The sequence below is a fragment of the Eleginops maclovinus genome, chromosome 15 (assembly GCF_036324505.1).
Source record: "Eleginops maclovinus isolate JMC-PN-2008 ecotype Puerto Natales chromosome 15, JC_Emac_rtc_rv5, whole genome shotgun sequence".
NCBI lineage: Eukaryota > Metazoa > Chordata > Actinopteri > Perciformes > Eleginopidae > Eleginops > Eleginops maclovinus.
The window spans coordinates 9,847,035-9,863,087 of NC_086363.1; the positions used below are offsets into that span (position 1 = coordinate 9,847,035).

At 41.4% G+C, this 16,053-nt stretch overlaps 1 protein-coding gene across 1 annotated transcript in view; it reads left to right on the plus strand.

Moving 5' to 3' along the window:
* Window positions 1–16,053, plus strand: part of LOC134876775 (disheveled-associated activator of morphogenesis 1-like) — a 43,543-nt gene that overhangs the window by 23,028 nt on the left and 4,462 nt on the right. The window contains 21 exon segments of the mRNA XM_063901913.1: window positions 972–1,261; window positions 3,540–3,629; window positions 7,235–7,306; window positions 7,477–7,571; window positions 8,001–8,334; window positions 8,421–8,531; window positions 8,639–8,742; window positions 9,512–9,578; window positions 9,683–9,800; window positions 10,697–10,835; window positions 11,039–11,097; window positions 11,204–11,391; window positions 11,988–12,017; window positions 12,019–12,297; window positions 12,381–12,488; window positions 13,277–13,306; window positions 13,630–13,727; window positions 14,043–14,127; window positions 14,635–14,741; window positions 15,366–15,454; window positions 15,714–15,882. Of these exon segments, the coding sequence (XP_063757983.1) occupies window positions 1,076–1,261; window positions 3,540–3,629; window positions 7,235–7,306; window positions 7,477–7,571; window positions 8,001–8,334; window positions 8,421–8,531; window positions 8,639–8,742; window positions 9,512–9,578; window positions 9,683–9,800; window positions 10,697–10,835; window positions 11,039–11,097; window positions 11,204–11,391; window positions 11,988–12,017; window positions 12,019–12,297; window positions 12,381–12,488; window positions 13,277–13,306; window positions 13,630–13,727; window positions 14,043–14,127; window positions 14,635–14,741; window positions 15,366–15,454; window positions 15,714–15,882 (2,558 nt within the window). The 5' untranslated portion in view covers window positions 972–1,075.

The window sequence follows — 16,053 nt, forward strand, 5'->3', positions numbered from 1 at the left end:
CATCAATGCTGTTCATTTATGACAGCTGATCTCTGTATTTTTATCTGTAGTAAAGAGGCAGGGCAGACGGCGCAACAGAAGCGCACACATCTCTGACAATCCTGGTGGAAATACTGCTGCTGCAGAGCAAACCGAGTGTGTAATCATGTCTACAGAGTCAGAGAGCCAGGGAGGGAAAGTCTGCTGTTGATGGTTATCGGGATGATGGAGGCAGTGTATGTTAGAGTTTGACATGAACTCCACATGCTGTAAATCTCACCTGTCATGGGAACAACATGCAGTCTGAGTTACACTTATGAGGGTTTAACAAAGAACGCCTGTTTTTACTCTTTACCCATGATGACCAAGCCAGACTTGGAAACCACAAAAGGCCCCTCACACCTCTCACCTCGCTCATTGTAAACACCCCGCTCTAATCACTCCTCTTTAGGTCTTTAGAGGAAAGCTGATGCTGAATAGGAAGGAAGGGCAGACGAAAAGGCCTGAATACACTAATCCTGGCAAATCATGGTCTCCATTTCAAACATCACACTCTCACGGGACCCATTGTACAAACAATATAATGAATACTTTTGGTGCCTGCCCTCACTGATACAGTGCATTGTGCTTTCCTTCAAAATGTGTGACCTTACATCATTAACCATAACGAGGGGCAGTAGGTTAGGCCATAACTGTGGGAAATTGTTGCCTTTATAGATTTTATGTCCTCTAGCTGCTAATACGTAACAAATGCCAACATGTCCGAGCTGGTTTGTCCTCAGCTTGTTCCTGTAGGGATTTTCATATAATATAAAAGACAGAAGGTATATATCTCTTTAAGTGACATTTGTTAGGCATTTCTTAGTATTTGTGGACCGTATTACCGTTAATCTCTTAAGAAAAATTTGCTTAAGGCCAATATAAAAAGCCCAATATTTAGGTAAGATTTGGTTGTGTTGAAGACTCTAAGGGTCCCGTCTCCTTGTCCACAGTACTCTCTGACGGAGGCCAAACTCTGAGGTGGAGGAGGTTGTAAAGAGGCCCTGAAGGAGCCTCCCGCCCTCCCTACCTGACCAGACGGACGCATCGAACAGCCATGGCTCCTCGGAAACGTGGCGGCGGCGGCCGCAGTGGCCTCTCCTTCATCTTCTGCTGTTTTAACAGCAGCGATCACCCCGAGATCACCTACAGGCTCAGGGAGGACTTCGCCCTGCAGGCCATGGAGCCCTCACTGCCGATGCCCGGATATGACGAGCTGGATGGCATGTTCTCCGAGTTGGTGGTAAGGCTTTTTCCTATTCTCTTATACATCACTGTGCTGCTGTGAATACACTGGTGTTAATCTGTGCTGTTGTGTTTTGTTTGTTTGTTTTTCCATGCCTTTTTTTGTACATTTTAAAGCTGTAATTTGTGTATTTTACTGTGTACTGCCTGTAAAGCACGTTGTACATTCGTGTTGAGAAGGGTGCTATAGAAATACAATTTTACTTACTTACTTGCATAACATCACAAAAGGTTTATTAATCTGAAACTGAAAGTAGAACCATCAGATGTGCAATTTTCTCTTGTTTGTGTAATGTTTACAAAAAACTGAATTGCCCTAGAAATATTTACAGTTAGTTTTACGAGGTTTATATTTGGATTTAGTTGGAGACAAGCGATCGGACACGTGAATAAAATATTTGTGTTTAAACATCTTGCATGATACTTGAAAAATCTTATCAAGATGTCTTCTAAACATAATCTTACCACCTTGTTTACTTCGTCATTTAAGACATTCCCAAACTCAGTCACTTCCTCCCAGTTTACACTATCTTGTGAGCACCGGGGCCGAGCAGCTATTCTTTCTTTTGTCTTATTGTCACTTCTAATTTGTCGTGCTCTCCTCCCGCTCTTGCCCCATTTCCCCCTTCCCTGGTTGCCACAGTAATCTAAGCATGACATTTTTACACATCAATGGACCTCATTCAGGGACTCTTAGTGTCTCGACCTCCTCCATCTGCTAATTGCTTGTTTTTGTCTCCCACCCTTTATGAAGACTTAATTGAGTGAGTTGAGTGTGACTACAAGGAGGCTTTCAGTTGCTCAGTTTACCAAAGAACAGCCACATGCTTCGACCAGTTTGAGCCACCATGTGCGTGTATAATCAGAATGGGCTTGCTGGAAAAAGACCTTGTGGAATAAGTTGGGGCCATCTGCTCCGTTACGATCAATTAACCGTGACCTTTGAGCTTGAGATTTATTGGGAAAGTTTGCAGGAAAACCTGCATGACAGGTGAAGCTTCATTTCCCAAATGTCATTCTAAACAACATTTCCATTTCCCTGTCGGAGATCAATAGTAGTCCACACAACCATTTTAGGACATTTGATCATTGCACATTGATTGACAGGACTTAATGGCTGTAGCAAAGAACCGTAGTCAGTAGTCGGCCTAAAACATTTTGCCATCAATCGTTTGGTTAAAACACATGATCTTACTCCCCATTGAGAACAAACCTGGGTTTAGACCTGTTGCATTGTCTCCTGAAATGTATTTCCTTAAAACCCTTCTTGGGATTTTCCCCTTGAAGCTCATTAAACCATAATTGCTTTGGCTAATGTGGATTAACAAATGAAATGGCACAGCAAGTTAAACTTTCAGCACACATCTGTAATGACTGTGTCCTCGTGCTGGGAGGTAAAATGCTCCAAATGCTGATATCCAACCACCATATTACGGTTCTGTTTTACGCTTGAATTAAACCTTGTCGATATGTTTTATTTTCATTAAGACATTCTCTGGTATTTACCCTTCCCGGCAGCACCCTTTGTGTGCCTCCGTGAAACGCCAGTTATACAATGTGACGCATGTTGTCTCCAGATGTTTTTTTACCACATGTTGAGCAGACAGGCAGGCCACGCCTTATCTCGTTTCCCATTACTCACACATATTGAAGATGACTAAGAGAACACCGGGTGATGTAGACCTGATCATAAGGAGATTTAGCTCAAGACTTACAGCAGAGCTCTGGTGGAACTATTCCTGGCACATGTTTTTGTATTTGGGGAAAAACAGAATTGATTTATGTGGATATCTTATTACAGCATGATGATCTGATAGCTTGTCTGTCGTCTGTGAGCTGAGGATGATTTTCATTTGAAGACATTGAGTAATATTTTATCCACACAAACATGAAGAGCTATACAAAATAATTGATTGGACTCAACTATTTAATTAATCTGCAGCCATTTTCATAATCGATTTATAGGTTTTTATCATTTCTAAAGAAAAGAGTTTGAAATATGTATGAGACAATATATCCTGGTGAATTATTGTTTTTATGACAGTAAGTCATAGACAAAACAGGACATTTGAGAACGTTTCTGACTTTTTACACACAAAACAACTCATCAATATATCCAGAAAATAATCGTCAAATAAATCAACAATAAAATAAATCTTTAGTTGCAGCCCTGCATTAATCAACAAATTATTCTGAAGACATGTGAATTGTTTGGCTTTTCCTTTGAACCCTTCTCACCAACATTTCTTAACATTTGTTTTTTCTACATTTTATAGGACGAGCTCGACCTTTCAGAGAAACACAGGGAAGCCATGTTCGCTCTGCCTGCAGAGAAGAAATGGCAAATCTACTGCAGCAAAAAGAAGGTAAGGGGCTCACTGCATTATGCCAAACTCCACAGCAGCCTCCACAAGCTCACTGCAGACCAGCTGAATAATATCCGCTTGCATCCTGCCAAGTTTGTGTAATCGCCTCCCTCATTGATTTGTTGATAGCTGATGCTGTGAGTTTTCTAAAAACACAGACCACAAAACCTTGTACCCTCGGTATTGCTCTTCTCGCAACAGGCATGGACGTGTTTGAGATATGGTTCTGTGTCATTGCCATCTGTAATTTCTCACCCGTTTAACCTTGAAATTTTGTAAGAATTGTGTTGTTTTTGCATACATTTAGCAGCACACCTCCCATGATGAACTGTAATGGAAGATATCCTATTATTAAACATATGATATGCAGAGGATTACCTAAACATGTCCCCTCTAGTACCAAGAGAAGTTCTTAAAGCCTGTATTCCTAAGTCTGCACTGCTTCTTCAAAGCTCCTCCATGAATAACTCACCCACGTGGATGTTACACAAGGTTAGGTATAAAAATAGTGAGGTGTAGAGGGAGTAACAAAAACCTTAAATCCAGCTTGTTCCATTAGATGATCCAAAGAAGGCTGTGTCATGAATTATAAGTAGTGAAATATCAGACTGAATATAAAATAACAATCTTTTCAGGGTGTTTTTTTTCTCCCCTTGTCTCATTGTTCCATTGTCCTCTCTAGTTCAAAGGGAGTTTTTTTAATCATGCGGTTTCTCCTTGTAGATAAAAAACTTGTCCCATCAAAGCGTTGGTGTAGCCAAAACATACTGTACCACGGTGACAGAGTCAGATTTCATGATGTCTCTCCTGCATGATGGAAGGACTGTCTGCTGTTCCTCATTTCCCTTTACATTTATCCCTCTCCTGTCTACTTTGGATCAGCTTTAGTGTTAGCGTTACAGCCTCCACTGCCCTCGCATTTTAACAGCAGTGGTTCTGAAGGCCATAGGTATGACTGTTTGGGATATCCTGTCCTGACTCACATGCAGGCAGGGCATACTTTTCCGACGTCCGGTTAGCAACTGGAGGTGAGGAGTGTTGGGATTTGGTGTGAGGGATGGATAGTTTGCATGTCAGTGTACAGTACAGCTATTCAGGAAACACAGCTGCAGAAATTCATCAAACATGCTTACTGTTGCTCTTGTTGGACCATGTTTATGTGAGTTTATCCATTATTGTGTTGTTTAAACTGAGCAAAGTGAGTCTTATACTGAGCTTTTGATTTGACACAATAGCTCGAAACAATGTTTGGCCATCCAATAAAATCTATGTGTTATTATCAAAGGAATAGTTTACCATTTTGGTTAAACAATAGGTGAGCTTTAGAGGTGTTGGTAGGCCGATCCTGGGATGGAGCATGCTAGCTTTACCCCTGCTAATCTTTATGCTACGCTGTATCCTTATTTGGGTGTTATAGATGTATTCATGTAATTCTTAGGAAGAAAGCTTATTTTTCAAAATGCTAAACTTTACTTTATAGATCATGTATTTAAAACCCATTGTATTCAAAGAGGTTTTGTCCCCAGCCACAATGAATTATTCCCTTTGCTGAAAACTCACTTAAGAATTTATGCACATGCACTTATGACTTTGGCTGCACACAGTGTCCACTAGCCAGCAGCAACTAGGCGAGGGAAGGTGGTGAAAATGGAAACAGCACAGTGTGTGTGCCTCCGTTTCTCTGCCGTGTCCCAATTAGTGGCCTCATTAGGAGGAGTCTCCGAGCCAAGGTAGCCTCGTAAAGAATGAACCCCTAAATGTAATCTGCAGTATCGACCTGCTGAAGGTGGGGGGGGGAAGCAGTGACAGGAAGGCATCAATATTGCTAACTCGGCAGAAGGCTCTGTCCCCGACCCAGACAGATACAAACTCATCTAAAAACCTGTGTGTGTGTGTGTGTGTGTGTGTGTGTGTGTGTGTGTGTGTGTGTGTGTGTGTGTGTGTGTGTGTGTGTGTGTGTGTGTGTGTGTGTGTGTGTGTGTGTGTGTGTGTGTGTGTGTGTGTGTGTGTGTGTGTGTGTGTGTGTGTGTGTGTGTGTGTGTGTGTGTGTGTGTGTGTGTGTGTGTGTGTGTGTGTGTGTGTGTGTGGAGAAAATAGGCAAAGGAAACTGCCGGTTGTCCAAGGCAAACAGGAAGGCTCCACTGCCACAGGTGCAGCCTTTGTGTGTCTACTAGCGGGGATGATGAGGAGGAAGGTGGGGTCATAAACGGGGCGCTCTGGGCCCGCGGGTGATGAGCGTGCTTTTTCTTGCCATGGGTTCCTTGGCTTCAGAAGTCGGGGTTGGGGAGATAAGTCAGTCAGGGCAGCAGAGCTTTAGCTGTTTGCTTTGGCCGGGCACCTGAGCCGATGAAATCATGCTGCTGAGCTTCCTCCTCCTTCCAACAGGCAGATTTACTGATCTGGTTGTTAGCAGAGATTTTGCAGTAAGGCCTCAAATTTCACCCGAATAATAAACCCCTTTCATTTGTGAGAGGACAGAGCTGTAACCTCTCTTTCAAGCAAACTCCAAATAACTTGTTCCTGTTTCCCTGATGTGCCTTTGATCTTTGCTTTCTCAAATGTGGAAAAAATAAACCCAGAGAAAAATACACTCCCCACTTTTCTCTCTCATCATGACCCTAAATAAACCGAGGACATGTCAGCGTTTGAAAAGTGCTGACTTCCGAGGCAAAAGATGGACTTTTTAAGATGCTAAAGGAAGTGGTTCCACTGCTGCGTCTGCTCCTGTAATGGACTCTTCCAGCGCCCTGTTGGTCAGGCTGGCAGCGGCCGTGAGAGGAGCAGCAGGATCAAACCAGCCAAGGTCCGCAGCTTCTGACAGAGCAGCCAAACTCTGCAGGCCGCTTTATTAACTGACGCCCAATTAGTTTCTGATGGTCACAACTCGCTTGTGCTTAATGGAGCTAGAGTAAAAATGAAAGCCGGGGCCCTTTTATGTGCAAGCCAAGTTCATGGTCAAGCCTTTTTCCTCCTCTGTGTTTTTCCATTGAGTTAGAAAACAAAATTATGTCTTCAATGGGTTTTTTTTTTCACTTGAAATACAAACGTGCCTGATTAATCTCTCTATAAATCAAGCCATGTCCTTAATCTGCAGTTTAAACTTTCATTTGCTAATCTCAAGATTCTCTCAAGCAGCTGTGCTCTCTTTTCGGCGCTCCTCACCACCTGCTGAAACTCACTGAAGCGCTCCATAATAAAACGGGCTGGATATCTGTGCCGCCCTACTTTGAGATCCTGCTCCATTTTTTTTTTGTGTCTATCTATTTATTCCACGGACCTTGTGTTCCCCGTGTGTTTGTATGTTTCATGTCTTTCAAAGCCAATGGGCGGAAAATGTATGCAACTAAAGCTCTCCATCTGGATTGCAGTTCAACTTTGATGTATTAAAACATGATCTAAAGAACATCTTGTCCACTCATGTGACTTTTATGAAATGTCAAAACAAGATTTTTATGTAAATGTTTTTAACTTCCAATCACTCGCAGTTAATATTCATATGTCGAACACATTTCATTCCTTATTGACTTATCTTGTTTTTTCAATTATCATTCCTTAAAAACAATGCCTTCATGGATCATGCCTTTTTATTCTCTCTTTTTTTTCAGGAACAAGAAGAAAACAAAAGTGCAACTAGCTGGCCAGAATACTACATCGATCAGCTTAACTCAATGGCAGCTGTAAGTAATAACATAACACTATAATTTAATATAAAAATATCTGAAAATATGTCTGGAAGAACAACACGTCCATGATGAAGTAAGCTACAACAAATAACACTTCTTTTTAGTCGTCATATATTATTGTTCAGGCATCAGACTCTTTATGATGTTTAATCTTCTTCCAACAGAGAACGACGCTCCTCGCTCTGGAGAAAGAAGACGAGGAAGAGAGGAACAAAACTATCGAGAGCTTGAAAACGGCTCTGAGGACACAACCTATGAGGTGGGCAAACACTTTATCTTCTTCCTGTCCTTTACACAAAACCTCATCCATCGGCACATTTCCTCTCATTTGACCTTCTCTCATCCTGTCTTTGACTCCGTATGGTTCCTCACAGCACTATGGTAATGAGTTCTTTAAGTATAAAGGTCACTGCCGTTTTAGTTAAAGATTTTTTATTGATGGGAAGGTGCATTAAAGCATTTCCATTTCAGTAACCTGAGCTTTTCACTGCACTTTAAAAGCAAATGTTATGAGTTATTTATGACATTTACTGAAGATGATTCTGGAATAGCTGAAGGATAAGTAGAGTTTACTCAAATAAAGACAAATATTTAGCTATTTGTAATATGATACTACAGTTTTTACTCCACTACTTTATAATTAGATTTCCAAACTGACACGATTTCTCTGCTCCTGCTCTGCTCTCAGGTTCGTGACGCGTTTTATTGACCTGGACGGTCTGACATGTATCCTAAACTTCCTGAAGAGCATGGACTACGAGACCACAGAATCGCAGATCCACACGTCTCTGATCGGCTGCATCAAAGCGCTGATGAACAACTCGCAGGGCCGCGCCCACGTCCTCTCTCACACCGAGAGCATCAACATCATCGCTCAGAGCCTGGCCACAGAGAACATCAAGACCAAGGTGGCGGTGCTGGAGATAATGGGCGCCGTGTGTCTGGTGCCCGGCGGACACAAAAAGATCCTGGAGGCCATGCTGCACTACCAACGCTTCGCCTGCGAGAGGACACGGTTTCAGGTAGATGGCAACAAGTAGAGAGTTGTGGTTTAAGAGCAACGCTGTGTGAAGGTATTTAACTCCTGTAATTACCTGTCATCCTGCAGACTCTTATAAACGATCTGGACCGGAGTACAGGGCGATACAGAGATGAGGTCAACCTGAAAACAGCCATCATGTCCTTTATAAACGCTGTGCTGAGTCAGGGCGCTGGAGAGGTGAATTATACACATTAGACCGCTTCGATGATTCTCTTCACACTCATAGGTCTCATTGTCCCTGAGCCACTCTTTCGGCTAATTCATATATTTTGCCTCAAATACAGACAAGTGTGGAATTCCGTATCCACCTACGATATGAGTTTCTCATGCTGGGAATCCAACCTGTGATCGATAAGCTACGCTCTCATGAAAACTCCACGCTAGACAGGTGAGTTCAAGGTGATGTTTCCCCCTGCGCCGGACTGACGCAAATCACTGTTTATTGATCAGAATATTAACAACAAAAGAAGGAGGGATTAATTTGCAAGATTTCTGATCACCATTGATTTTTAACAATTTCAACTTAAAGAAAAAAATATCAGTACATTACTCAAACAGGTAAATAATTAAACCTAAGTTAAAATATTTAAACTATTACATGTACCAACATCAATAGATACAGTATGTTGATTTCATCACTCACTCAACATTATTCATGTCTTAATTTGTCATAAAGTGGAATAATTGTGACCAAACATCCTCAAAGTCCTCCCATTTACCGTACAAATGTATATGTATATTACAAATATATAAGTGATCTTCTCGTTTCTTTTATTTTATCGTAAGAGATATAAAATGAATATCACTTAGCATGGAGAAAGCTGATTTTAATTAAAGCATTTATTTTGTTTGGGATAATATTATCCCTAACCCAGCTGTGAAAACAACTTAGGGTGGTATGGTTATTTTGAGTCTGATACCTAACCCCCAACCTCCCAAAGGCAAATGGTTCAGAGTTGCATTAAGAAGACTTTTTTCAAAATGTACATATCCATATATTTTATTTCATGCATAAAACAGCTGATTCCTTCCTACAACCCAAGAAAAACCAGTATCTCGACTCTACTTTCCAGAGAGAGCTTCCCAAGTAAATCTTTGGGTGTATAAATGCATCACATTTTGCAGGCTGCCTCTCTAATCCATTTTTATCCCCTCAGGCATTTAGACTACTTTGAGATGCTGCGGAACGAGGATGAGCTGGCTCTGTCCAAACGTTATGAGTCGGTAAGGAAACATCATCCTGACGTGATTCTTGCATATTATTTCTGACTGTGAAACATTCAGCACTGATATTTACGGGACTGTTGTCTCCTTTCGTCATCCTCCAGGTACATATAGATACCAAAAGTGCCACCCAAGTTTTTGATCTCATCCGCAAGAAGATGAACCACACAGACGCACACCCGCACTTTATGTCTGTCCTGCACCACTGTCTCCTCATGCCACGTAAGTGTTTTTAAATCAGGACTTGGTTCTTAAATGGAAATGTTTAAGACTAATACTGTTGCACAAAAACACACACACTGCTTTCAAAGCAATTTCAACCCGGAATGTTTAAAATATACTGAAATATAATGAAGCTCTAAGCACGATGGTAGTATTAGTCCCACCAAACACATGTCGTATTTCCTGGATTCGGGCCAGAAAGATAAGGATGTTGACTTTTTCCAGATTAGTCACTCCAGAAACTTGATAAAGACATTCCCGAACTGTAGGCTGTACGTTCTCAGAGACCGTTGTTTGTTAATACCTTTTTTAAGTAGATCAAAAATGCATAAAGTCAGATTACAATGAGCTCATTTTCATGTCTTGTAAACATAAGGTCACTAAAGGACAACGTCTTTCTTCAACGCCTACTTCCTCATATAAGTGGCTTTTTAATGAGACCACCCCCCCGTCCCTTTCTTGAGGCATTAGGGCATAATTACCACTTAAGCTTCAAATCCAAGTGTTGCCATTATGAGTTAACAAAGTGCTAGCTTGGGATGGCACTTCATTAGAAAGAGGAAATGACTGAGCATGATGATTATCAACATGTATCCTCGTGAAGAGCGATATCAAAATGCCTTTTATCAGTAATGTAGCCAAGTGTGTGTTTTCAAGCTAAATAACATCACTAATGTTGTCCGTCATGATGGATTCAACCAATCAGTAACACATAAATGTGTAACCATAGTGGCCCTATCTTTATCAGCTGGAATACTAATTTTGGAAAACAATTCAAAAGTCATTCATTGTCGAACATGTGCTGTGGATCCAATTGTTTCTGTACTTTCTGAAACACTAATGGAGATACGATCCCTCTGCACATCAATGTGAATTATTCCTCTGTCTCTCCTCAGACAAGAGAAGCGGTAACACGGTGCAGTACTGGCTGCTCTTGGACCGTATCGTCCAGCAGATGGTCCTGCAGAACGACAAAGGTCACGACCCCGACGTCGCACCACTGGAGAATTTCAACGTGAAGAACGTTGTTCGGATGTGAGTCCTGAGTATATTCTGAAACAGCTGAACGAGTTCTCGGCTGCCAGATTAAAGAATGTAGAACAAATTGGTTTAGCAAGAAATAAAAAAGCCACAATGCTCAACGATGCTGGCTTGAAAATAGCTTCCCCTTTTTTATAAGTTCAGGAAGAACAATGACTGGAGTTGTTCACTGAAGTTCAATGTCTTCCTCTCTGCAGGCTGGTTAATGAAAATGAGGTCAAACAGTGGAAAGAGCAGGCAGAGAAAATGAGAAAAGGTTTGTAACACTTTAATATATTTATTTGAAATAGAATAAGAAGGTAAATAAAATGATATTTTAGTAAGCTCTTTATAACAAACATGTCTGTGACTTTTCCCCACAGAGCACCACGAGCTGCAGCAGAAGTTTGATAAGAAGGAGCGAGAATGTGACGCCAAGACTCAGGAGAAGGAGGACATGATGCAGACGCTCAACAAGATGAAAGAGAAGCTGGAGAAGGAGAGCACGGAGCACAAGAACGTCAAGCAGCAAGTGTCCGAACTCACCGCCCGCCTGCACGAACTCAGCATCGTACGTCCTCTTAGTTTCACAGAGCCGCTGTGTCATATACACATGATGATAAAAACCTATGAACAAAACAGAAGAACCATCACTGAGCTGACATAATAGACACAAAGTCAAAGTCAACTTTTTTTGTCAGTCCTCGGTGTGAGTGGTAGAGCAGGGAGAAAAAATCATTGATCATTTTGCAGAGCTCTCCTCATTTTTTCCACAGCTGCATATACACACACACACACTAACTCATACATAGACACACATACACACATTAGGAGGTATAAATAAAAAGAAGGCACAACAGAACATATATTTAGAAAAATGCAATATTACAACAGTACAAATGTATACAGTATTGTAAACAACTGTCCATAGCAGATAAAAAGCAGGAGTCCAAAATTGGAATCCATACATTCTTTCTTTCATACTGACTTGTTACTTTACGTTGCTGTTGGTCTGGAATAGTAGCACTCGTCCCTTTTATTATTATGTCCTCAGTTTATATTTTAACATTGACAGTCTTTAACACGTTTAAATGATTTAAATGTGTGACACACTCTTAACGTGTAATATTAGAAACATGTTCCCATTGTGTAACGCTCTCCCTGCAGAGACAGGCAGCTGTTGTTCCCGGAGGTCCGCCGCTCCCACCCGGCCCCCCCCGGTGGTCCTATGCCTCCTCCGCCGGTACCCTCTTTCGCAGGGCTGTGCCCACCTCCCCCGCCACCCCCTGGGGGCATGATGCCTCCTCCGCCTCCCCCACCCCCTCCTCCGGGTGGACCCCCGCCTCCTCCTGGACGTATGCCCGTGGGAGGTATCCCTCCCCCGCCGGGAGCACCCCTGGGACCCTCCCTAAAGCAGAAGAACATTCCCCAGCCGGCCAACGCGCTCAAGTCCTTCAACTGGTCCAAGTTAGCTGAGGTGGGAGCTGGATGTATTGTATTTAATGACATAATGTTTTGTTTACAGCACCAGATGTTAATGTGTTGTTGTCCCCTGCTCAGAATAAACTGGAGGGCACAGTGTGGATGGATGTGGACGATGCCAAGGTGTTTAAAATCCTGGATCTGGACGACATTGAGAAGACCTTCTCCGCCTATCAGAGGCAGCAGGTACTGAGGGCGGAGCAGTTGTGGACTGGTTCAGTGGCTCAGGGCTCAGCTGGCTCGTATTGTTGGATTTAGACTTGGCTTGAGATTTTCTTTAAATTCCCCTGTTTTGCAACTTTTGATTTCTCAAGCAAAGCTGGAGAAGGGAAGAGGTCAAACAAACAAACTAAAGCCAGCTTAAAGTCATAAAAGTAGAGGGGGGAAATTGCCAGATATATTCGGGGGTTTATAAGATGCTTAACTTTTAAGCTTGAATCTTAAAACGCTTTTTACATTTGAATGGAATGCTATTTTTGTTTGTGGTTGTGATCAGCTTGCCATATGTGATTCAGAATGCATGAGTGAGCTGCTAAGAATTGTCTAATTTACATTTTATGCTTGCAACTATTTTAGTTACTAGATATTCACAATCAATAGTGTCTTTATTAGTTGCACAATAGTGAGTGAGCATGTCTTTGAGAAGCATGAACAACACATATAATAACATGTAGGATTATTCATTGGAAATGTCTCATTGACAACATTTACTACATTTACATCCTCCGTTTTGACCTGATTATATCAAACTGAAATAGTTTTCATCAATGTGCACAGCATGTGAACTATAAGCTCGTAATGGTCAACCGAACACCCACTCACGTCTCACTGCTTCTCACTTCATTACTCCGTCGTCTAAGTGCCGAATGATCTCTGATTCATCCGCTGTTTGTTTTGATGGGCTGCTATCACGTAACTGCTTTACTTATTCTAATGAGTGCTTACATCTTCCCTGCTTCCTGCCTGCGTTTTAGGACTTCTTTTTGATCAATAACAGCAAACAGGTGAGTGCTCTTACAGTACAGTAGATATTCAGTCTGAAACCTATGTGTCACTCCTCCTGGATTCAATCAGACTTATTTATATGTTATACATGTCATGCTGTTTTAAGTCAATGTGTGTCCAACAGATTGTACGGTCTGTGATTTGTGTGTGATGTGTTGCATGTACTCATGAATGTCTGTTTTTCAGAGTTTTGCAGTGTGTCGTCAGCTATTGTTTGGGATTTCAGAGCGTGTGTGGTCTTTGTTTTTGCGTGCCTGTGGGTGAATCAGTGCTAGTTAAAACAGTCTGGTGTTGCGCTCTAACCTGATTATTTTACCCGCAGAAAGAGGCAGAAGACGACACGCTGAGCTCTAAAAAAGTCAAGGAGCTGTCAGTCATTGATGGCCGTCGTGCTCAAAACTGCAACATCCTCCTCTCGAGGTAAGAGCTCCTCAATATGATAACACTTATATTTCCCATTGGATCTCAAAAATATATATCAATTTCAATTTTAGAATATCAAATCAGATTTTTAAAGAGGTCTATAAGAGATGCTACACATAAACAAACAACTGTAAATATTATAATAGCGTGAAAACACAAAATACATCACAATAAGGTGATTGTCAAACAGCCCATGTCATGTTGTCATAGGAAATGTTAGGCACAAAAAACATGGTAATTATGTCTTCTGTGAGTTTGATGATTTAAATGTGAATAGTCTCAGCTCATGCTTATATTTTTTTTGTGCTGCAGGCTGAAGCTTTCAAACGAGGAGATGAAGAGAGCCATTCTCACCATGGACGAACAGGAAGACCTTCCCAAAGACATGCTGGAGCAGGTACTGACGGATGTGCTTTCATTCAGTGATTGTACTTTGGCTGCTTCCTCAAAATTGCAGCATAGGGAATTCATGACTGTTAGCAACACTTTCATGTTTTTAGAGCCTTTTATAAAATGGTGCAAGGTAACAAACATCAGCATGAGATTTTCCTGATTTTGTTTTGGAGGGAGACAATGAGATGCCAGTCATGTTTGTTTAAAGCACATTTAATATGGCAGGCGTAGACTCAATGTGCTTCAAAATAAAAGCACAGGAATGAAAGACAAATCTATACATGATGAACATATATATGATAAGGAGGTAAAACCATGAGCAGGAATAAGATACGAAGGCATTATTACTATTATTGAAAAGAATAATAGAGATTCTAAAATAAAGGTTTTACAATGACAACCTAATTAAGAGCTTCCAAAAATATACGACAACCTGCTTTCACACAGAGAAACGTACAGGTGAAAGATTTGAATGAAATGTATATAAACTGTTTTTTTCCTCTATCATCAGCTGCTGAAGTTTGTCCCAGAAAAAAGCGACGTGGACCTCCTGGAGGAGCACAAACACGAGCTCGACCGAATGGCAAAACCCGACCGCTTCTTCTATGAGATGAGCAGGTACTTTAGCCGTGCTTGTCCTCAGTGTTACCTTTTTATAATCCTGTTGGAATACAGATACAGCTATAGATCAGTGCAAAACTGTGGAGACCTGCTGACAATGACCATTGTTTGCTCTGCGTCATGGCAGATAAGTGAAATGACACATGGGTTTCTACTTACCTCAGGAACAATGGCTGGATGTGTGAATCACTCTTAATTGTGTTGGTGAATAAACTGATCTGTAATGTAAGATGACAGGAAACAGAACTCAACCCCTGACTGCATAAAAGCTTAAATGACCTGCTATGCAAAGATTAGAAAGTAACAGATGCCCCTTCAGCATAGAAACAACTGAAATTTGACAGTTTTTTTTTGACTGTGAGTGCAGCATGGACTGGAGGACAGATGTCACTGGTATTCATTATCCGCAGAGTCTCCGGTTTATAGGCTGAAATATAAACCGCTGCCAAAGATAAGCGTCATTACCACAACTTTATATGTGCCATTTAGTAAGCTTGAACTTCTTAAGCACAATGTCCATGTTTGTGGCTTTTGTCTAAACGGGAAGGTTCCCTGTTTATAATGTATTATTTTTGTCTATTTCTGTTCTCGTCTTACACACATTTTCCATCCCCGCTCCAGAATAAACCACTACCAGCAACGGCTGCAGTCTTTGTACTTCAAGAAGAAGTTTGCAGAGAGGATAGCTGAGATCAAACCCAAAGTTGAAGGTGGGGAAAGTTTGACATTAACATGTTTAGTTTTGTGTAAATAACTGACAACTATATTTGTATTCTGTTTATTTTAACCATTGAAAGCCATGTGTGTGTTATGTGAGAGGAGTATTCTGAAGCATGTAGTCCTTCCTGATAGCCTCTTAAACGTTTTTTATTTTTACCTTTTTATGTCGGCCAAGCTACCTAAAATAAATCAGTCAGCAGCTTGAATTACCCCACTAACATTTATTTACTTGTTGTTTCTCTGTCTCAGCTCTGAGCAGGGCGTCTAAGGAGATTCTACACAGCAAGAACCTAATGCAGCTGCTGGAGGTGGTGCTGGCCTTTGGAAACTACATGAACAAAGGGCAGAGGGGGAACGCTTACGGCTTTAAGGTGTCTTCACTCAACAAGATCGCTGATACCAAGTCCAGTATCGACAAGTAAGTAAAAAATATCATTCGTAAGGAGAGAAGGGCTTGATAGTATGAAAGTCACATCTGGAAGAGGGAATGAGATATAGACAAACGTCCATATGGTTATTTATATCTGAACGTAAATATCAAAAGCCATATATATTGCACATTTGACAAGTTTACACCCTTGAGAGTCGG